General features: G+C 38.7%; 2 protein-coding genes across 3 annotated transcripts in view; one reads left to right on the top strand and one right to left on the bottom strand.

Annotated features, from left to right (window-relative positions):
- LOC121945484 (carboxypeptidase Q-like) overlaps positions 1-22,157 on the bottom strand; it is a 31,667-nt gene that overhangs the window by 3,494 nt on the left and 6,016 nt on the right. For both annotated transcript variants that reach the window (XM_042489682.2, XM_042489683.2), the window contains exons 6-10: positions 21,874-22,081; positions 15,684-15,795; positions 14,913-15,004; positions 13,647-13,742; positions 13,033-13,138 (exon numbers count right to left, since the gene is read on the bottom strand). In XM_042489682.2, the coding sequence (XP_042345616.2) occupies positions 13,033-13,138; positions 13,647-13,742; positions 14,913-15,004; positions 15,684-15,795; positions 21,874-22,081 (614 nt within the window). The remainder of the gene's footprint in view (positions 1-13,032; positions 13,139-13,646; positions 13,743-14,912; positions 15,005-15,683; positions 15,796-21,873; positions 22,082-22,157) is intronic.
- LOC121945487 (THAP domain-containing protein 10-like) lies at positions 963-9,200 on the top strand. The gene is made up of 3 exons (XM_042489687.2): positions 963-2,537; positions 6,415-6,565; positions 6,669-9,200. Exons 1-3 carry the CDS (start codon positions 2,232-2,234, stop codon positions 6,818-6,820), a joined length of 609 nt encoding a protein of 202 aa, XP_042345621.2. The 5' UTR covers positions 963-2,231; the 3' UTR covers positions 6,821-9,200.

The following is a 22,157-nucleotide window of genomic DNA, read 5'->3' as shown; positions in this document are numbered from 1 at the left end:
AATTTACAGCCTGTGGACAAAATCTGGGCTGTGGGTGGCCTGCCAACCATTATGTCATTTGCAATGACAATAAACTGATTAAAACTGGGATTTATTTTGTTAACTTTGAATGCAAATAAGGTGCCCGAGTGCATAAACACATAGCAAAATAGAACTTGTTTTTAAAGAAAAGTGCCAGGGGATAATCTCCCAAACCCCCCAACAGAGCGCTAATCCCCAAACGTCTTCAAATCCTAGAAACACCCCTGTGCACACCTGATCTGTGCAGGGCTGCTGCAACTGGATTTGCCTCTTGGCAACAAACAACAAACACTGAAAGGTTGAAAACAAGCAATTCATTCATTATATATACTGAAAAATATTAATGGCTATTTATTATGGCGGTCCTGGTCACCTGTCATTTTGCAAAAGTTGCCCCCAAGCAAAGCAAGTTGAATATCCCTCCTGTAATACAACAGGATAATATTGGATGATTAAAGCCAAAAGGAGGCAGTAATGTAACCTGAATGATGCCAACTGCCGTAAATTTTCAAAGAAGAAAAAGAAAGGGGGGATTATCACTGGAGAAGCTGGGAGCTACTTATCATTTTGAAAGCTAAGGCTGCTGTCAAATATCCAAAAAAACAGCAACGAATTCGATGGCATCACCCAGATTTATTGATTAATGACTGAGTGCTTTGTATGTTCAAATATAACTAAGGGGGAGTTAACGTTAGCACTCCTAATTCACAAGTTTATGTATTTTTTGTTTCTATGTAACTTGATTTTTTATGTTTCACGTCATAAGTGATGCCTTTCAGATTTATAGCCAGCTGTGACCTGCCGCCTTTTGGAAATGCGTTCGTTCAGTTTTCGTACAGAGGTCTGTGTAACAGTTAATGCCACTCCAGTTAAATAATTACAATCATATGAAATATTAACACCGGCACGCAGTTGTATGCCTCCATGCACCAGTCAAGTTGCACTCGCAGTTTACATCCATGGCTGTGAAAACATGGGTGCGCCATACACACAAGATCTATACATTAGCACAGTTTCAAGGTGGTGGTTAACAGTTGTTGAGTTATGGCCAAAAACATGTTTAATGAGGTCACCGTGACCTCGACCTTTGACCTTCAACCACCAGATTCCAATGAGTTCATTCTTGAGTCCAAGTGGACGTCTGTGCCAAATCCGAGGAAACTCCATCAAGGCTATCTTCAGATGTTATGTTCACAAAAAATAATAGGATGCAAGGTCACAATGACCTTGACCTTTGAACACCAAATTCTAATCAGCTCATCGTTGAGTCCAAGTGAATGTTTGTCAAGTTGAATAAAGTCCCTCAAGGTGTTCTTGAGATGTCGCTCTCACAAGAATGAGATGAATTTAAGGTCACTGTGACTTTTGACCATCAAAGTCTTATCACTTAACCCTTGAGTCTAATCGAGTGTTTGTGCCAAATTGGAATAAATTCCCTCAAGGTGCTCTTGAGATGTCATGTTCACAAGAATAAGACTGGTGAGGTCACAGTAACCTTGACATTTAACATATGACCACAAAAATCAAATCAGGTCATCATTGAGGGCAAGTGAATGTTTTTACAAAATTTGAAGAGATTCCCTCAAGATGTTGTTGAGACATCACGTTCACAAGAATGTGTGGGACGAATAGACAAATAACCTGAAAACATAATGCCTCCAGCCTCAGCTATTGCTGGCACAGAGGTATAAATGTAAATAATATTATCTGTATATAAAACATGAGAACAGAATGAGCACATATGATGCAATTAAAATATAGAATATGTTTTTGTTTCTTTTTAATATTGCCTATAGATTCACGTCATTGATCAGATATATGCATATTCATATTAGAGCATAGAACCACCACACAACTCTGTAAACACATTTCATTTCCACTAAATTGTGCTTTGAATTTTGTATTTGCTAATACAGCCTGTGTATGAGCAATTAGACAAAACAGTTCATGTAAATAGGGTGCATCGCTTTAAATGTTGATGGCGCGAGGAATTGTGGGACAGCATTACTTCCTTTCCGTTCAGAAAGGATGGTCCAGAGTCTTTGCAAAATGCGATTATAGCCTTTAAAAAAGCATTTAATTAATATAAAGAATAGTGGAAGAGCTATTTTTATGGCTGTTAGATATTTACGGCACAATTCATTAAGTCTGAAACATTTCTAATAAAAAAGGACTATTCGATCGCAGCCTTTAGTTTCACTTCCAAAACGATGGCAGAGACGTGTTTTGTTTTGGGTTGCAACGCTGCAAAAGGAGAACTTGTGAGCGTCCATGTGTTACCAAAGGATCTGCAAATCCGAGAGAAATGGGTGCAGTTTATTTGGAAAAATCGCAATGTGCCTGACAAACTTCCAGAGAAAACTCGGATTTGCAGTAGCCATTTTCCAGAGCACTGTTTTGAAAATTTTACCCAAAAACAAATGGGTTTTGCCACAAAACTGGTGCTGAAGCCAGACGCTGTTCCATCCATTTATCCCGGGGACACAGCGAGTACGAGCCAATATGGTGGTCAACCCGTAAGTGTATTTTTCATGTGTTTTTGATCACTGACTGTCCAACATATCTGCAGTGCTTGATAATGTCAGCCACCGTCCACTCCCACACTGCTCACTAAACTAACCTGCTCCTCACTGCTTGTCTCACGTGCACACTGACACGCGTTCATCACGAGGCAAGCACCTCAGTGCTGTTGGCTTCAAAAAGAAAACAAATCTGCATATTCAGTCTCCCTATACATCTTACGACGTAAAAACACGGTGGTTGAAACGACACTGAAGTTAGCTTCACATTCGTAGCTCCTGATTCAGCAGTTAAGGGGAGAGTTAAAGGAAACATAATAAACGTTGTACAACGACCGCTTTTCTGCTTTTTGCACCCTTTACTGTGGTGAAGGCGTGTTAGACGTTTTTAGTAAAGCCACGGTGCTTTGAAATTTGTGAAACCTTTATTATGCTTGTAACAATGCTAAATAAGACAGATTTTGCAGCGCCTTTCGCATCCAGACCATATTTTGTCTTTTTCACAAATCTGAAAATGTGTTGTTGTTTTTTTTTTTTAATTTCCATAAGCTTCTCTGGGATAATCTAGTCCAGTTGTCCAAGACTAAGTATAGTGGTGTTTGATTTGAACCTGATGCAATTTAGTCTTTAAGTGTAAAAACAGTGAAATCTCCCTTTATATAGAGTAATGTGCTACAATTTACACTACTTTTGCCTTACTTTAACCAAAAACAACTCCGAGACATGACGAGGCAGGTGGCCAGCGATAGGTTTTGCTCGTACCCAAACATGACCTAAACTCTCTAAGGCAAGGGTGTCCAAACTTTTTTGATTGGGGGCCAAACTGTATAATGTGAAAATACCTGGGGCCAAGTGTTCCTCGCATCAGCTTATTTTAAAAAAACAACACCACACAAACAAACAATACAAATGCAACAGTTTCATCTTTCACCGAAAATGTGTTCAATTTTACACCATTCCTGAAAGCAGCGATCCTCACTGTCCATTTTACACTTCTTTGCTGTGGCAACGTCTGCTTCATGGCAGGAAATGTCTGCTGCTAGGTAACCGTTCAGTTTGTTAGTTTACTCTCTGTTTATAAAAACACATTAGTTCCTGCTTGATGCATGTCTACGAACTGTATTACAGTCCTTCCATTGTGAGCTGAAGGGAAAAAATGCAAAGTGATCATGCTTGATTAACAAATACTGTGTGGCAGGCCAAAGTATATTTTGAAAGTTAAGCCAAGGGCTGCCTAAAATTGGTCTGAGGGCTACAATTGGCCCCAGGGCCGGACTGTGGACATGCCTGCTCTAAGGGACTGTACTTTATTTATCAGAGGAGGGGGCTGGCTGGGGTGTAACTTTTTTTTCTGGATAATTCTTTTTACGGATAAGCCTGGAGTGAGGCAGAGAACTAAGGTGATTTTTTTCCCTCTCACCTTAACCCTCCCTGAGGCTATACATGTTTTTCCCGATCAGTCTCCTGTAGTTCCTGTAGTTTACGACTAGTCTGGTAAGGCCATCCTGATGACGTGAGCTCAACATTTAGCCAATCAGCGTATCAAAACATGTGACGCCATTACAGTGAATACAACCCAAGCCACACTGGGTAAATGTTATCAACTTAGTAAGAAATAAAGAAAGGATGTCTGCATCTGACATCACACCATTTTTCAATAATACAAACAATTTTTTTCATCTTTGCAAAAGGACCTTTGGTTTAAAGGCACTTTAACACCAAAATAATCCACAGGACCCAATGAAAAAAAAACTATTTCAACATCTGAATTCACTTGGTCTAACTTTTGCACCCATGTCAACAAATCATATCAGATTTGTTTCAAGTGTTTTCCATTAATTAATAAAATGGAGGTAGCTTTAAGAGCAGTCCAAAGAAACAGAACAAGCCGCGAACACACCAGCGAGATAGCAGCCCCCAACACATGATCACAGCCAGCCGACCACAGCAGCATCAGGAGGGACAGAAACAACATCCAGTATGCCCACTCAACAAAGTCATACGAGACAAAATGTTGAGCGCACACCATCAGGATCATCTGACCAGGCTACTTTAAAACAGTACTGTCAGTCTCAACAGTACAGCATTCACATAACATAATGTAGCTGCGTGATTTCCTTTATTCCACTGTGCTCCAATAGGTTAAATGATAAGTCCATATTTATTCTTGTTGTTAAAAAGGGCACGAAAAGACCAAAATCAACAATGAATTGGTCCTTTAACAACTACTGTATGTATAGTCAAAGTGCTTTTCCTAGTGGTGGATGGAGTACCTGAAAGCCATAGGATACTTGAGTAAAAGTACAGATTTCTGACAGAGAATGACTTTGGTAGAAGTTGAAGTCATCTATCACCTGCCTGCCCTGCTCTGCAGAAGTCCAAGAGAAACACTTACTAAAACTCTGTCATTTCCACTGCCATAAACATCTTAAATGAAAGATAACGATCCATACATCTACATTAACACTACGCCACTTTGCCAGTTGTCATTTTCATCCTGTCTATATTATTTGAATTAGGTATTTATTCTGTTTTTAAGAACACATGTTGTATGTTTATTGTCCAAGTTTGTTTTGCACTGTATGTTGAGCTGCGTCCAAGATGATTATCTGTCACGAGTTTTCAGTTTTCTGAATCTGGCTAAAATTATTAATGGAGTAAAAGTCTTAAGGAATTTGATAATAACTATGCTTAAGTATCAACATTCATTTTATGATATTAAATGTACTTAAGAAATTAAAGTGAAAGTACAAGAAAATATTGTCAATAAAAAAGCAAGAGGTCAATATGCTGTTCTTTGTAACATGTATACCACCTTAAAAATGTAGCATTTGTACATTACACTTGAAGAAAAACTAGGTTCACAACTTAAAGGACTTGAAGAAAAAAATCCTTTTTTTCCTTCCCTCCCATTCTTTCATTTGTCCATCTGTCCTTCCTCCATCTCTAATTTTCTTGTAAGTAATGAAAATGCTTATATGAAGTAAAGTACTCTTTTTTTAGTAAATGTAGTGAAGTAAAGATTAAAGTTGACATATATTTAAAAACTCAAGTGAAGAACAGATATTCCCAAAAATGTTAAAGTTCTGTAACAAATAATTATTACTTTACATTATACCACTGCTTTTTCCTCTGTGCCACAGAGCTCCACTGTTGTCTAAAAACTGCTAAAAACACACCAGTTTTTCATCATGGTCAACATGTGCAGTATAGTTTATTTTCAGACAGCCCTTCATACATTTTCCTTACAATCCACCACTGAAAATAACACGAAATACACCGTTCACTTCAGTATGAGTCCTGTTTGGTAGTTCAGTGCCCAGCTTATAAAGTCTGTTAAACCCAGTTTCTATAACGAAGCTTAATATTTATGATGGATTATGAAATATTTATGTTTTAGTCAGAAATAATGCACTTGGGGTTGAGAGATGCAAAAACAGTTGGTTTTGGTCTTTTCGTGTGATTTGTAGAATAAATACCTGCATTTGATTTTCCTTAGTATACACAAGTAATGATAATGATGATAGTGGTAGTTGTAATAATAATTTAAAATATTAATAAGAAGTATATGTTTGACATGATGGAAGATAGAAGTAAAAGAAATTACTTTAAAAAATCAGGAAAAAACATCCTTTGCCATTCTGTCAGTTTCAAATGTAGCATCTGAATCACACCTCTTCTCTGTCAAAGGATTCAAGAAAATATGTTGTTTATTTCTGTAAAGTTGACTTTGCAGTGACATCAGATTTTTCCATTTCTTTCATCCCAACCTCACAACTCTAAACATAACATTTCATACTTCAGTCTGTTGCTTTTAATATTATTAGTTACTTTGGATGCATAATGTGTTGTTGTTCCCTGTGTCACTGTTAAGGGCATCAGTGGCAGTTTCTGTCAAACTTTGCCTGCTGTTAGACATGTAGCCTGCCAGACTGACCCTCCAGAGACAAAATCAGTCAGACCCGTCAGATCAGTCGGCACGCAGCTATCCATGAAAACGCTGCAGAATCACTTTCGAAGTACAGGTTTGTAGTCCTAAATATTATCAAGTCTTGTATTAAATTTTGTTTAGTTCTTGATTTTACTAACTATAATAAGTGTTCATTCATTTTGTATTTTGTATTTAAGCTACCCAGGCCAAAATACCCAGCAGAGATTGTGGCGTGTGTACCCTCACCTTCCCCTTGGACAGTCCATTACTGTTTCTACAACCCACAATAGTAAAGAGACCATCCAAGAGACCTCGACTCAGCCTTACAGACGAGGAGGAAGGCCCTTAGGAATGAGCTCGTCTATGGTGTATCAACCAGACGATTCAGTGTGACTCTGAGGACTCTCACTGGCTGTTTCTACCTTTTCAGAAGTCTCTTTACGGAGAGGAGTTGGTGAATGAAAAAGCAAGTGGATGGAACAATTAAGACAACTGAAAACTGGAGCAAGGCCCCGGGCTCTCCGCTGCTTTTTTAGAACTGTTTAATAATAGATAACTGAACATCATAAGGCATCTAATTATCCTGTTCGGTTACCACTGTTTAAAAAAAAGGGGGATGTGTTTGTGGTCTGCCTGGCCGATGGTTCAAATATTTTTCTGTTCTTATTATTTTCAGTTCCTCTTCTGCATGTTACACCACAATGTCTTTCTGAGTACAATGTGATTTCACTTCTACTAAAACTGGACAGAAGTGGAGAAGATGTTTGCACCGCGAAAACCACAAAGATCACTGCTACTTAAGGAATGGCGATTTAAAATCAACTCATGGAACTAGTGAAAACACCAGTAAAATCTTGAAGATATTTGACTGGTCGGTTCAGCTCTACAAGTGTCTCTTCTATGGCATGAAGTTGGTTCTTTTACAGTATTTCATGTTGAAAATATATAAGAAAAGGTAAATAAAAGTGGAAACAAATTTTCATGTAGCTTTTGTGTAAGCATACTGGTAATATAATGTTCCCGAATTACTGTAGGTCAGACCAGCACGAAAACTAAGATTTCATTGGAGATAGGTGAACTGTTATCAGCCTTTGAATTAGGGTTGGGCTGGTGTTAAAATGTTCAAACTGGTTTGATATTAAGCCAAACATGGGACTGGTCAGCCGTTCCTAATCCATAGGACGTCCGACAAAAGTTCAGCAGAAAACATTGGCAAGTTAGGACATCTCTTTTGCTGGCTTCATATCCAAAATATCACAGTATTCTTTTGTTTGTTTGTTTGTTTTGGGGTTGTTTTTTTTTAAATATATTGACATGTGTCCTATTGTCACCCCAAAAGACATGAAAGTTAAAGTAAACATACAGGGTGCACCACTCAACCCCTCCCACCTCTACTGAGACTTGATCCTCCTCATGCTGGCTTCAGCTTGGCAGTAAATTGTACATGACCTGTCATACACTAGTTGCTCTGTTAGTCTGTTTGTAAACTATCATTATGTAAATCACGTTGTCATATGGCTTTTTCTCAAAGCAAAAAAGTTATATTTAGTGCTGTGACACTGTCAGCACAGTTTGATGATGTAGGCTACTTTTTAGTTTGCCAGGATGTGTCCCAGTGACGAATGCAGGTTCAGCCAGTTTGCAGAAAATCAAACCAATTTAACCTTATACACCAGACCAGACCAGCAAAACCAGAAATCAACCTGACTCTACCTTGTAAAACTGAATCCTGTCATATGGGTTTCATTATTCAACTAGTTATGTGGGGTGGTGACTTTCTCTGTTGTTTTTATAGGACAAATATAAATATAAAAACACCTAGTTCAGTAGATGTGTTGTAATAAAACAGTTCACTATGAAACTGTTTATGTGCTGTTATTTTTATTCTTATTTTCTAATTCCGTGGTATAGTTTATATTTTTAGTATTTACAGACTGATAATGTGTGCTCATAGTCGATGGAGCGAATCTCTTTAATTTTTGAAAGCATTTTAATGCTAAGATGACAATACTTGTAAGTAGAGTAATTCACTTTACTTACAATTGATTTTAAAAAAAGAAAACATCTAATTTCTAAGCCTGTCATCTTTTTAATTTAGATGCATAAGAAATGAACTGAAATCTTGACATGCAACTTCCATGCAAAATCCCATGATCTTTTTACGACAAGAACATTTCCATTTCCTTCAGATAATACAGTTTTCAGTCAAATCCATCTCATTTGGCTTGATCAAGTTTATTTAGTCACTTATGTTTTGAAGGAGGTTGTATTCTTGATCATTAGTTCTTTGCCATAGACATACTGCTTATAATAAGAAATGTAATAATGAACATATTCGTCAATCTTCTCCAAGTAATAACAGCTGAATGGAACAGCTTAATTTCATCACTCTTTTTTCAGTAAATCTTTTTTTTTTACAGATTTTGAATATTCAGCTTTTTTACTATTTCTTTATAAACACTCGGATATTTTATTACTCATATAATACGTTATCACTATATCTTTATCAGTTGTATTAAAAAAAAAAAAAAAAAAAGAAAAAAAAAAAGCCATTCATGAACCAATCACTAGTGAGTGACGTAAATTTTGCGCACCCTACCTTAAACGTCATTTTCATTCGACACCGACGCCGGTTTCTAAGCTAACTGGAGCAGCTAATAAGACGTTCATTATGTCGTTTCAAGAAAATTGTCGATTATGCAAAACCAATTTGATGGTAAAAGGAGTGGTCTCAAACTCAAGAAATCTCTTCACTCTAAACTCACTGGAAAACCCGTTGCACAAGCGGTTTCGAGATATTGGAGTCTTCTTACCCAAAAGATATGGGGTATTCTCTCGCAAGATTTGTGGCAAATGTTACCGAAAGTTGGTCAGGGTGGAAACGGCTCTGAAATTTTTGAAAAAATGGCAAAAAACAGCAGAGACAGAAGCGACCGTAGAAAAGGAGTTACAGAGGGCGACACAGCAACGATATATGGCACAGGTATAACGCTAACATAAGCACTGACGGCAAAAACAAAGAACTGCGGCATGTGTAACCCGAGCAGCTACAGCACACTGTTTTGATGTCCTCCTGAGACGACAGTAACAGAAAACACTCAAGTTGTTGCATGTAATTTTAAATTTTCCCACATACACTACTGTGCAAAAGTCGTAGGCCACCATAGATTTGTTGTTTTAGCTGTAAAGTTGTAATGTGAATGTACATATTTATTTCTCAGCCTCTTTGTTAAGATACAAACAAAGAATACAGAGAACTTGTACAGTACTATGCATTAAAACACAAAAAAAGCCAGAACAAAATGACCTCTCTCCAGAATAGAGTCAATATTTACTGTGAAACATGGAATTGTACATTCATAACAAAAGCTAGCTCAACTAATATTGAGCTTTAGAAATGTCCTGAATGCAACCTGGTGTAAATACACCAGCAGATTAGCATCATAGATTCAATGCTGTCTGCCTAAGAGTGTTTAAGACATACTAAGTGGAAAGGGATGTCACACTAAATATTTGCAACTTTAGCCTGTTGAAGTTATTTTTTTAAAAAATATTTTTAATATTGTAAACATATTTCCTGTGTACTCTAGTTTTATTTTAGTAAAGAGACTTGTGAGAAAAAACCTTGCTAAAATAAAAAAGGTGAAGGTGGCCTAAGACTTTTGCAAAGTACTATACAGTCCAGATCCTGGTTTGTCACATTCTGGTCCCCATATTCATCATTTTTATGAATGGCTGAGATGTTCCTCAGCAATAAAAACAATCACACTATCAAACTATTACTCTTCTATAATGATCAACGACTAAGGATACACAATTTAGCCCACGTCAAACAACTAACGTTACAGTCTTGTTCTATTTCTTAAATTGTTGTTTTGATATTTGTGTTAATGGATGCGATGTGTCACTTTTCCCTGCATTTAGGACAATGACGGCAGCGCATCTATAATATTTAGACATGTGGCCTCCCAAACCGACCCTGCAGAGAAAAGATCCATTGGCACACAGCTGAAAAATGTCAAAAATAGAGGTTTGTACTTATGCATGTCACAAAGTCATACATCAATCAACCACCACATTAAAACCACTGACAAGTGAGGGGTTTGAGTCTTCGAAATCATGTGGATGTCACATGACACATTCCACTCATCCAAACATCGTTGCAGACCACATATCCTCCCTCATGGCAACAGCACTCTCTGATGGTAGTGGCCCCCCAGCAGGACAGTGCTTCATACCGCAAAACCTGCTCAAGAGGACGGAGGAACACGACGGAGAGCTCAAGGCATCCACTTGGCCTCCCACTGCCCCAGATCCCAATCTGATTGATCATCTGTGAGACGTAGCGATTCCCCACCTCAAGACTCAAAGGATCAGCTGCCAACGCACTGCTCTCAGACACCATTGGACACTTCAGAGGTCCTGTTGATCCTCAACACATCAGAGCCAAGTCTGATCCGAGGAGTTCCAGCCGACGACCGGTGTTACCTGCATGTCCCACGGATTACATTGGGATCTGGGGTATTTTGAGGCTAGGCTGACGACTTGAGTTCTTTGTTACGTTCCTCGGACCATTAATGAGCAGTTTTCGCGGTGTGGTTTGGTGCATTGTCCTGCTGGGGTGGCACTGTCACTGCTCAGTTTCATCGCCAAGGGGGGTGGGGGCTGGACTTGGTCTTAAGCAGTGTTTTGGTGGGTGGCGTGCATCAAGTGGTATCCACATGAATGCCAGGACTCAATGTTTCCCTGCAGAACATTGAATTGCACTAAGATGATCAAAATTATTCACTGCTGTTGTGGTTGATGGGTGTATATTAAATTAGGTATAACTTGTGATCACTTACTTTAATTTGGGTATTTTGTCTTTGTTGAGTACTTTATTAAAATAGATGAATGATTTTTTTCTGTGCTTTGAAGGCACCCAGGCAAAAATACCCAGCAGAGATTGTGGCGTGTGCACCCTCACCTACCCCTTGGACAGTTCAGTACTGTTCCTGCAACCAACAAAAGTAAAGAGACCCTCCAAGAGACCTTCCAAGAGACCTCGACTCAGCCTTACAAACGGGGAGGAAGGCCCTTCAGATAGCAGCTCGTTTATGGTGGATCATGAGCCAGAGGATTCGGTGTGACTCTGAGGACTCACTGTTGCGGGTTAGCAGCTATGGCTTTGTATCTTTTCTTTTTTTTTTCTTTTTTTTTTACCTTTTTTGGAAATCTCTTAATGAAGAGGAGTATGTGAATGACAGATTAGTTAATGCAACGTTTGCAAGTGATAGAAACATAGATTTTTATGGTACAGAAAGTGTCATAAAATAAAGTTACCATGCAACAAACTGTAAGCTCTGGGCTACTGACATGGTGCTATTCTACGGTAATTAGGGGTTTATGTAATACTTTTTCTTCACTCCTTGTGCAGATGTTACTTTACAGATGGCCTTAAGTAAATAAACAATAAATATCCTCAAACAAAGAGAAGCAGAACTATAAAAGCAGCCCTAAACAGCAGAACAGAAAAAATCCCGCAGAGGTCCTACTACTTTCAAAGTGCCCTTAAGCAAGGCACCAAACCCTCACTGGAAAATTGCATGTTTGATAATGGAAGACTGTCAGTATATCCACACAGCACAAGCTCATCCTTTAACTAACTCTCATTGTTGCTGCTTTGAAGCAGGAGTGGTGCCTTGCTGAAATGTTCGCATACTGTGTTTTGTTTTTCTGTTCCCCGTCTATAAGTTATATCACAGCTTTTCTGTGTACATTGCAGTTTCACTTCTTTAAAACCTAGACAGAAGAAGAGAATGTTTGGACCACTATTTTTTGTAGCAAAGCCACAAAGAAACAGACGCACCATCAGCTTTTAAGTACAGCATTGGTGAGAGCTCTTTTTTTTTTACCACCAGTAATTCAGAAAAACAAAAATTTGTCATCCCCTATACTGCTAAACTGGAAGTTTCAATTCAGATTCTTAAAGAAATGCCACCAAAGTGAATATCTGCCCACACTTCCCTAATCTATACAGTTTCATGTTGAAAGTTCATCAATGAGGATGTGATTCTGTGTACACAGCACTTTCACAAGAAAAGAGAGGGTATTAAAACCAGAACCACAGAAATAAAGATGAGTTACTAATTATTTCAAGTGTATCTGTTCATGAAAGACTATTTTTGTCAAATATATCCATTTATCGATTCTGAACATTTGAAATGGTTTCAATATTCATTTTCCAAATTATCGCTACATCAGTTTGGTCCAATCCCTCTTACTGTTTATGTATACTACAGTAATTCTGTTGTTCTCTGCTACTAAGAAAAGATAAGTCGTAATTTTATAACCTTGTTATCTTTTAATTAAAAAAATTGTAACTTAATTTTCCAAGTTTTATCAAAAATAGTGTACTGCATGGAAGTTAGAAATTCCAGTATCGTGACAAAACTATCACAAACAACCATATCAAGCACATTTTCTTTCGATGTTTTAGTATGAACTGTCAATGTGCTCAATTATCCTGTCAATAACAACTGCTGTCAGCTGCAGACAGCGAGACATATTGATTCAACTGACCTGGCACTCCTGCTTGCATCCACAGTTTGATGTCTTCCCCGTCTGCATCTGGCTCCAGTTTGGTCAAATTAATGGGAGCCAACAGTTTCATCACTTCTTCCATCACCTGTTGACAGAAACTCTTAGTGCTTCTCAGTTCATCACACAGTCTGTTATACACAAGCGCTTTTCAAGCACGTTTTTAACGTAATTCCAAGATGCATTGTCTTATTTTTTCCATTATGTGGCTTTTGTAATTCAGACAGCAGACTATAAGCCCCAAGTAAACATTGAGTGAGCATGTAAATAAATGTTACAGTGCCACATCCACTGACAAAATATAGTTGTTCTGTGGTAAAGCGTGAGTTTTCTGCCTTTAAATGCTCAAGAGAAATACCACTGAAGTTGAATATGCAGTTCAAAGTTGAAGCTATTTTCAAACGTCCAATGTAGAAAGCAATGGCCTGAACCTGTCTCAAATGTAAGGTAGGGATAGATGAAAAAGAAACGGTACATTCGCTTGACTGAATACTAATATACACCACCTTGCAGATTCTGTGCTTTGCAGAATTCAGGCGTTTAAGCCTAAATAAGTACTGATCATTTTGTGACACAGCTGTGTCTTTTAATCCTACCTTTCTTGCTGCATCACTGCCAGAAAACCGCAGAGCCAGGGGGGTAAATGTCCCCAAGTCAGACTCCATGACCAGGTCAAAGTTGGATATGTTCTCCTGTGTGGAGACAAGAAGTAGAAAAGGTAAGGAGACAGAGCAGACAGAAGAGGGGGAAGACCAAGAGAGAGCATGGAGACCTAAGGTGTGACCGAATGATTAAAAACAATACAAGCTGTTCAGTCATTGGAAACAGTGAACCAATCAATGACCACACACACAGCCACAAGACGGGAATTATACACACTAGGACAGCGATACTCAACTTATCTCCCGCAGGCCAAATCTGGATCCCCTGCACCCCTGACAGAGGTCCAAGCTAAGCTCCTGATGTCCTTAAGTCTAAGAAACATCCAAAAGTCCTAGAAATGTCCTAAAATCCCAAAAACAAAACTGGACAGTTCACTTGGGAGTTATGTCACATTGGTTAAAATAAAAATGTTTTACCAAGCTATGCAATGTTTCCCAAGTTTGTAAATGGTTTCAAATTAACAGAATGTTTCGGAAAAGTCCTGAATAGACATTGTTTTGACTTTTGTTCGAAACATGTTCATAAAAATCCATTCAGTGAAATATGTTCCTCCTATTACTTATTAAAATCTAGTGCTGTTCTGCATGACAATTGAAATGTCACTAGTATCACATGATCAGCATTGGTGTATGCAGCTAGTTGGCGGTGGGAATGTCAAACAAGCTAGGAAAGTTAGCAAGTGCTAGCAATTAACTTGTGCGAACATGCGTTCATAATAATGTATGGCTTTCAAACAACAAATATAATACATGGCTCAAGAGAAACAGGCCTTACATATGCTGACTGTGTGTGCTGTGTGGTTAGACATTAAGACATTTCATTACATATTCTAGGCTACATTTTTGCTCATTACCTTTTTAACACTACTGACATAAAGTCATGGAAACGTGGTAAAAATGTTGTGGAAAAATGTTATGGGAAAGTTTTGTAATTTGATGAAAATTCATTGGTTAAAAATGTGTGGCAACTCTGCGGTTTCAACTGCCTGGTACGTTGGTAGCCAAAGCTCTAAAAGAGCTGTTTCGATCATTTACACAAAGAAAAATCTGGTAGCTAGCCATGGCCTGTCCGGTTCACTGCAAGTACATTTTCTACACTGCTATACTCTATACTTTCAGTGTGGTCTGGCCCTGCCTGCCTCTCACTCACAAGAACAATTGGATTTACTGCTACTGCTGTTAAAGTACAGTAGACAGTACCTTGTGTCGATCAAAGTACTGCCTTGAGCCAACCCCACCCTGCTCCTCAGCTGACCACAGCACTGCTCGCATGGTTCTCCTCGGACGCAAACCTGGAAACAGATAAAGATTCAGATGAACACACAAAATTACAAATAGTGTAATATTAATATAGAGCTCCGATTAACATATGACCCAACTGCCATGATATAGTGATGGAGTTTCTTTTTCTTTTTGCTTTATCCCCGACTAAAACTTCTCATCACTGGACTTTGTACTCTTGGTTGGATGAACCTGTCCCACTATACACTCGTTCAGCTCCATTCTTTTGTCCGTAATAATACTGTAGTGTGTATCTGAGGCTGTTTCCTAATTATGTTGTCCTTGTTCCTCTACAAACAGTTGGCGGAAATTACAGTTTACACTCTGTAGAATTGTTGTGTAATTTGCCCCTGTGTTTAGAACGGGATACTCTGCTCCCTAAATATAGCCTTTTTTTTTTGCTCCCTCATATATAGAGTTTTACTATATTTTGCTTTTGTACACAGTTCTACCAACTCTTGGAGCATTTTTGGCCTGATTACTTGTTTTAAAAAAGATGGCTGATCTCAGTAGTGCAAACAGGTTTCATTAAGCTTAATAATAAATTCAGTCATTTCCTTGACCCTTTTTAAGTTTGCTGCCATCTATTTTTTTTTATCCATCTCTGTGGTATGTAAATGTTTCTTTCAGTGGATATTCATCTGAACTGTGTATTCGTTTGTCTATACACCATGTCTGTTTTCATATTACCTAAGTTTTTGATGAGTGACAGGGCCTCCCAGGAAATCATGACTCCACCTCCGTCATCCATGGCACCTTGGCCCACATCCCAACTGTCCAAATGGCCGCCCAGTAAGACAACCTAGTGGATTTGACAGAAAAAGAGATACAAACATAGACATGAGAAACTGTGGTGGGATACTTAAAGTGATAGTAGTGATAGTATGAGGTACTTGGTCATAGTCAGTGTATTATCTACAGTAAATAGCTGTTGGCACTTCACCAGTTGGAAAAGCAGAAAGGAGTACTGACACAGGAGCTAATCAATGTGCTGCTTTGGAAGGGTCAGCGACAAAAGTTATTATAGCCACCTAAAAAAGGCCCACTGACTTAAAATCTGTATCAGCGATTAACAGCAACTTCCAATAGGCCACTGAAGCTATTGAGCTATTCTGTATTAGTACTCGATTCTGCTTACCCAAACTTGGACCGTCATGTACTGTAGGAAATACACTGACTATGAATTAACTACCTCATACAACCACCCTTCAAAATTTGATCCATCCCTTTCAGAAAGGGGTGTATTCATTCAGCTTGGCCATGTCTAATCGGAATCCAATTGCAAGAGAGCAGGATCAGATAACGCTTTCTGACCCATATCTTGTCGACATTTTATTAAAACAAACAAACAAACACACACACACACACACACACACACACACACACACACTCGACATGGCTCAAAGTGACTCAGTATTTTTTATCAGCAAGGACAGACAGTTTCACAAAAACAGGAAAACAAAGATGAAAACACACAGTTTGGAGTTATATGCCAGATTCCAGGAATTTTATGGGGAGGGATTCCCGTCAGTGGGATGACCTGATGTTCCAGGTTACAAAACATTTCTGACCTGAGCAAGCTGAGTGTGGACAATGACCCAGAGGCCACACATTCCAGTCAAACGAGAGTGAGTGTTTCTCCTCTCAACAACTATTTAATGGATTGCCATGAAATTTTGTGCATACATTTTGTAGTGGCAGGAGGATGAATCTGCTTGAACCACCAACAGGTAAAAGTTTTCACTTATTAAAGGATTAACTTAAAACCTATCCTTCCTTTATAAAACCTTTCCTTTGTAGTTTTGTCTCACATTTTGTTTGTCATGGTAATCTGAATTTCCTTGGTTGATAAATAACTTTATTTTACCAAAAATATATTTATGTTGCCTTCCTTTCCCTTTTACAAGTTGGTTCTTGACAAATAAATTACCAAGAAATTTACAACATAATTAGAATAGCATCGTAAAGTTGTTAGTATGCTGACATTAGCATTTACCTCAAAGCACCGCTGCATCAGTACACCTAAAAGAGCCACTATCATGGCTGTGGACTCTGTCTTGTTATAATTTCCATAAATATTTGTATTTACTTAAGGTGAATACTCCACCAACATACCTGAAACATTAATTTAATAGTATTAACATTAGAAAAATGATTAGTCTACACTTTTAAATGCTTTCAGCATGACATGGTCATACATCAGCTGGGACTATGAGACACATACACACAAGACACAAAGACATACAGATAAGGTGCTGAGTTCAAGATCCATGAATCACTTAAGTGGTCCTGCAATACCAAAAATGTCTTCCTCTAAATTTCCTCTAACATGTAAGTTTTCCATGTAAGGGTTTATCCCAGGTTACCGCATGCATTGGGGATTTCACAATCCAGTCTTTGAGTTGGAATCAGCTCATAAACACACTGATCTTGTAATAATTCAGCACAGCTGCAGTGTTGAAAGCATTAGGACATTTATATTAATCTAAACCCCACATGGATTATTTTTCCGTTGTACAGAAATTCTAACATATGTTAACCTCAGAAAGCTCCTTCTGCTCCTGTTGACTTTATATTGCTACACTGTAACTCTACTAAGGTGTACAGCTACCCAGTGGTGTAATGCAACAAAGTTATGATACTTAGTTACACTGCTTCAGTTTTTTGGGAGTATGTGTACTTTACATGAGCTTTTACATTTGTCAACTTTCACTTTTACTTCACTGCATGTCCCCTTAAGTTTCAAAAAAGACCTTGTTTTTCTTCAAGTGTTCAATGTGCTCCATTCTTAAGTTGGGTTTTGTTTCCAAGAAATTACCTTTATAATTGTCAAAATTCTGACCGCTTGCTTTTTTATTACTGGCATAGCATAAATGTAGTTTTGATGAGGAGACAGCCAAATATGTTGTAGTCAATTAGTTTAAATCAAGAGAGATCAGTATGAAAAAAAAAGTTCAGTGACATGTACGTAGTTTAGATGGGAATAAAAAGCATTTTCCCCAAATACACACTGACAAAATCACTGTCACGCAGCATGATTTGTGTTTAAGCCGTAACCATAAACAGATAGCCTACACATCAGGATATTTTAGATTTATTGAAGAAACATTTTCATGAAAAAGGATGGAAGATGTGGAAGTTGAGTGGGTGGAAAAAATTCTCACAACTCATCCCTCTCAGATGACTCTGACTGGCTCTTAAAGGCTAAACTGTGGAAATGACTCACTAAACCCCAAATGTACATCTTTCTATGAACGTGGGCACACGCACACACACACAAACACAGAGCCCAACCACAACTGCTGCTACTGCCAGCTGGAGCACTAAGTTGCAGAGCCAGAAATGATGTCAACCATGCCATGTGTTTCATTTCCTTTTTCTATAATGAGCAACTAAACGTTGGTTCCCAGATCAGAATAGTAACAGCTTACATCAGCGACGTTCCTCTAATCCAAGTCTACTGACTGATTTCTCAGTTAGCTCCACTTATTTTCCACATATTGAACAAGAGAGACTGCTAGAACACCATTCACTTGAATTACACACAGTGGGAGCTTTGGAAATACATTGGACACAATATCATACAAACTAAGTGTGTGATCTGTTAGCGATCAAAGTCAGGAATCTTGTGTTTGGGCAGTCTCGGACTATGATGTTAGGATGTGATATATTTGCAGGCTCAAGAGGCTGTGAGGGAGCTCAGGCTTACACACAGTTCATGGTCACACTCCTGGGAAATTCCCACCTCAATCACCATCTACCTTCATTGGCCAACAAAACATATCTTGTCAGATGTTACAATATGTACAGACGCCTCTGTCCCAAATGATATGTGGACACTTCCTTAACAACAATTACAACACCCAGGCTCCAGACAACATCCACATATATTAGTACACGCCATGATCACAGGACACTGTGGAAATATCACACAGGCGTGAAGTGTGTGATACATGGAAATGGAAATGGAAATTCTGTGGGTCAAGTCTTATAAGAAGCTTCTCTCCTGTTTTCTTGCTATGCTGCAGTTTGCTTCACACGGGTTTTACCGCTTATCTTCACAAATCAGAGCTGCTACAATTTACATACCCTACTCAGCTATTTAGGACAAGCTAGTTCAATTCGTCAGGGGCTGTCCCTGTGGATGTTTATCCTGCTTCTTTTCTACTTTTCTTCAGACAGATGCAACAGCTCTGAGCAGACACTAAAGACCTTCAGACTGTTTCTTCCAAGAACTCCAAGTTAAATCAGCCCACTAGTCCTGACTATGTACCCACATTGGGCACCGTGTGCTGAGCATGCCTCTTCTGGTATGACAGAAGCGTTAGTGGGATTTTTTTTCTATCATACTGCCTCCTCTGCAAACAGAGTAGCATGTATTTGGAGATTTGTGCAGCAGCACCTTGGTGGTTTATCAGGTTCTACCTGCTGAACGTGTCTGAGTCTTTACCCACCTGTGTGTGAAGGACGTGACTGTAACATCGTGTGACACTGCACTACAGAGCTTCAATTTGGTTTTAGGGAATGTGTTTAGTTTGTGCAATGATGTGCTTCTGACTTAGAGCAAGACATATTCTATATTCTATGATTAACATGTGTAATAGTCAGAGAAGTGGCAACTATAAGTTGTACGTAGGTGTCTCTCTATGTGTGTCTACTCTTGTGCATGACACATTTTGTACAATGCAGACTGGAATCAGATTGTTTTATCCTATTTGTGGGTAAATGTTCCTACCAAGCTCCCTCCTCAGCTGCTCTCCCTAAGGTTTCTACCATTTTCTTTCCCTGTTAAAGGATTTTTTGGGGGGAGTTTTTACTTATCTGCTGTGAGAGTCCAAAGACAGTGGATGTCATATGCTGTAGAGCCCTCTGAGGAAAATTGTGATTTGTGATTTTGGGTCTAGTGCATAAATTTAAATTAAACAACACCGCTAATCCCTATTGACTCAAAAGTTTCACACACAGCATTCTACTGCTTTACAAATTCAGAAAATTGAAAACAAAACTGGAGAATGATAGCAGGTTGCAGTGTTGCAGTTCAGGAATATATACCCCAAAGTAGATTTAAGTGATCATTATGCGTATTTACATCAACATGTGTTCACAAATCATAACTTTGTACCATATAAGGATAGTTTAATTTCAGCAGGCCTGTAATTTTATTTGGGCTGTTTAGATTTGCCAGTAGAAAACTTGCAGTGGTCTGTGAAGATTGCAGGAATGTCTGGCTTGTTGTAATTTAAATAACTGTTTTCATACAAAAAGAGTTCAGGGATTTGTGTAAATAGGAAGCCATGGCAGGAACTATTCTTGGGAATTTTCACAAGACACTGAAAACTTCTAATTCCAAGGGTCAAAAAAACCTTTTTCAAAACACATCCAAAACAAGATAATTAACAGATTAATAGTTTGTTTACACAATGCTGTTTCTCCATAGCAACATAATTAATGCTGAGTGCATTTTGTCAGAATTTCCAACCAAGATGCGCCTCATCGCTTCTCTGGAAAGATTAGATCACACACATCTGCAAAATACAGGCAGCCTAAACAGCTGTGGGAATATCTGGAGTCGGCGAAAAGAGGTTATACTATTCTTTCCTCGTCTCACCAAACCAAGGAGAAGAGAGAGAAAGACTAATTAAGAGAGAGACAGGGACATAATAACTGAGTCTTTCTGAGGACATCTGTTTTCCTGTACAATTGATGTGGAGGGCCCACCCAAAAAGATTTGACCCAAAAGACTGGAAAAAAAGAGCCCACTGCATGAGAAGATACTCCGTCAAGGCCAGTAGTCTAGTTTTCTATGATATGCAAATCTGTGAGCAAAACCACTATATAAGTCTGGATGCATTTCCAAAACTTTGTTAAAATATGGTTGTGCTTAGGTGAAGCCTCATCCTCTCATCTGTTAATTTATCATGTGCTTATAAATTGGGAATATTTCACATACTTAACATACATTTGTGAAAGCCACAAAACACATCACTACCATGTACATATGTACAAATATCAAATGCTTAGACCGAAATAACATCATGAACATAGCAGCGTGTTATCAAAGTTAGCTGTTACAAAAAGCTGTATGTTAGAAAAATAGACATTTTTACTTGAGTCAAATTTAAATTCATATCTCTGATGGAGTTTATTGTGGATAGATCACATTTGTATGCGAGTCAGAGTATAATTAGTTGCATAATGTGTATTTTTGTTTTCATAACCACACCTGAGTTTGACAATAAAGCATTGTTGTGGTTGTGTTACAATTTTATCGGTCCTCCCATGAAACCACTGTCCCTGAGTGCTCCATGACGACTGCTTTCTGTATGAGGTTTGGGCCGCTAAATGTGTAGGCGACCCCGGAGGACTACTAGTAGTGATATGGACTCTTCACATGTCTACAATTGGCTATGTTTTGTCACTATTGAACTTAAGAAGTATGCCAGTTATTCTGCAAATAAACTTTCTCGCAATGTTTACGAAGTAAAATAATTTGTGTGGGTTTTTTTTCCAGATTATTTTTTTGGCTTTTATTGCCTTTAATTGACAGGGCAGTGTGAGAGTGAAAGGGGGAGAGAGAGAGAGGGGGAGACATGCAGCAAAGGGCCAAGGCTGGATTCGAACCCGTGGCCGCTGTGGTGAGGCCACAGCCTCTGTGCATGGGGCACAGCTCTATCCACTGAGCCACCAGGTGCCCCTGCTCTGAGATTTAATGGAATTTACCTCAACCGATACCACATCCTGCTATAAAGGTTCATGAAGATTAAGACAGTAGTTTTTCCATAATCTTACTGAGAAACATACAAACTGACCCGAAAATGTAACTTCCTTGGTATTAATGCGTCAGACAGACAAGTGTCTGTGACGGGAGTGTGAGGTCTACCTGCTCAGGGTGTTGCCAGCCTTTTATCTCAGCCACTGTGTTATAGGAGAAAGCATCCGGCAAGTTCTTGGCTCCCATTGTGAGTCGGACAATGATCTTCTGCCCTCTCTGTGCCATGCGCCACATCAGCTCAGCATCCTCCACAGTGATACAGGCTGCGGGGATGTGGTTCACTCCATCTTGGTAGTGCTGCACACCTGTGTGGGGACTAAAAAGAGAGACACACAGACAGAGACCTATGAATCTTCTGATTAAATCATCATTACACCAAAGACATTTTAACC

Source organism: Plectropomus leopardus, chromosome 11 (assembly GCF_026936395.1).
Source record: "Plectropomus leopardus strain MGB_pleo_1.0 chromosome 11, ASM2693639v1, whole genome shotgun sequence".
In the NCBI taxonomy this organism is placed as follows: domain Eukaryota; kingdom Metazoa; phylum Chordata; class Actinopteri; order Perciformes; family Serranidae; genus Plectropomus; species Plectropomus leopardus.
The sequence above is the reverse complement of the archived record's forward strand: the minus strand, read 5'-3'. Positions and strand labels throughout refer to the sequence as shown.

Bases quoted from the DNA above. Each gene is read 5' to 3' on its own strand.
- LOC121945487 (XM_042489687.2), top strand. From the start codon at position 2,232: ATGGCAGAGACGTGTTTTGTTTTGGGTTGCAACGCTGCAAAAGGAGAA. The intron at 2,538-6,414 runs GTAAGTGTATTT...GTCACTGTTAAG, and splicing joins GCCAATATGGTGGTCAACCC to GGCATCAGTGGCAGTTTCTG. The intron at 6,566-6,668 runs GTTTGTAGTCCT...TTTGTATTTAAG, and splicing joins GAATCACTTTCGAAGTACAG to CTACCCAGGCCAAAATACCC.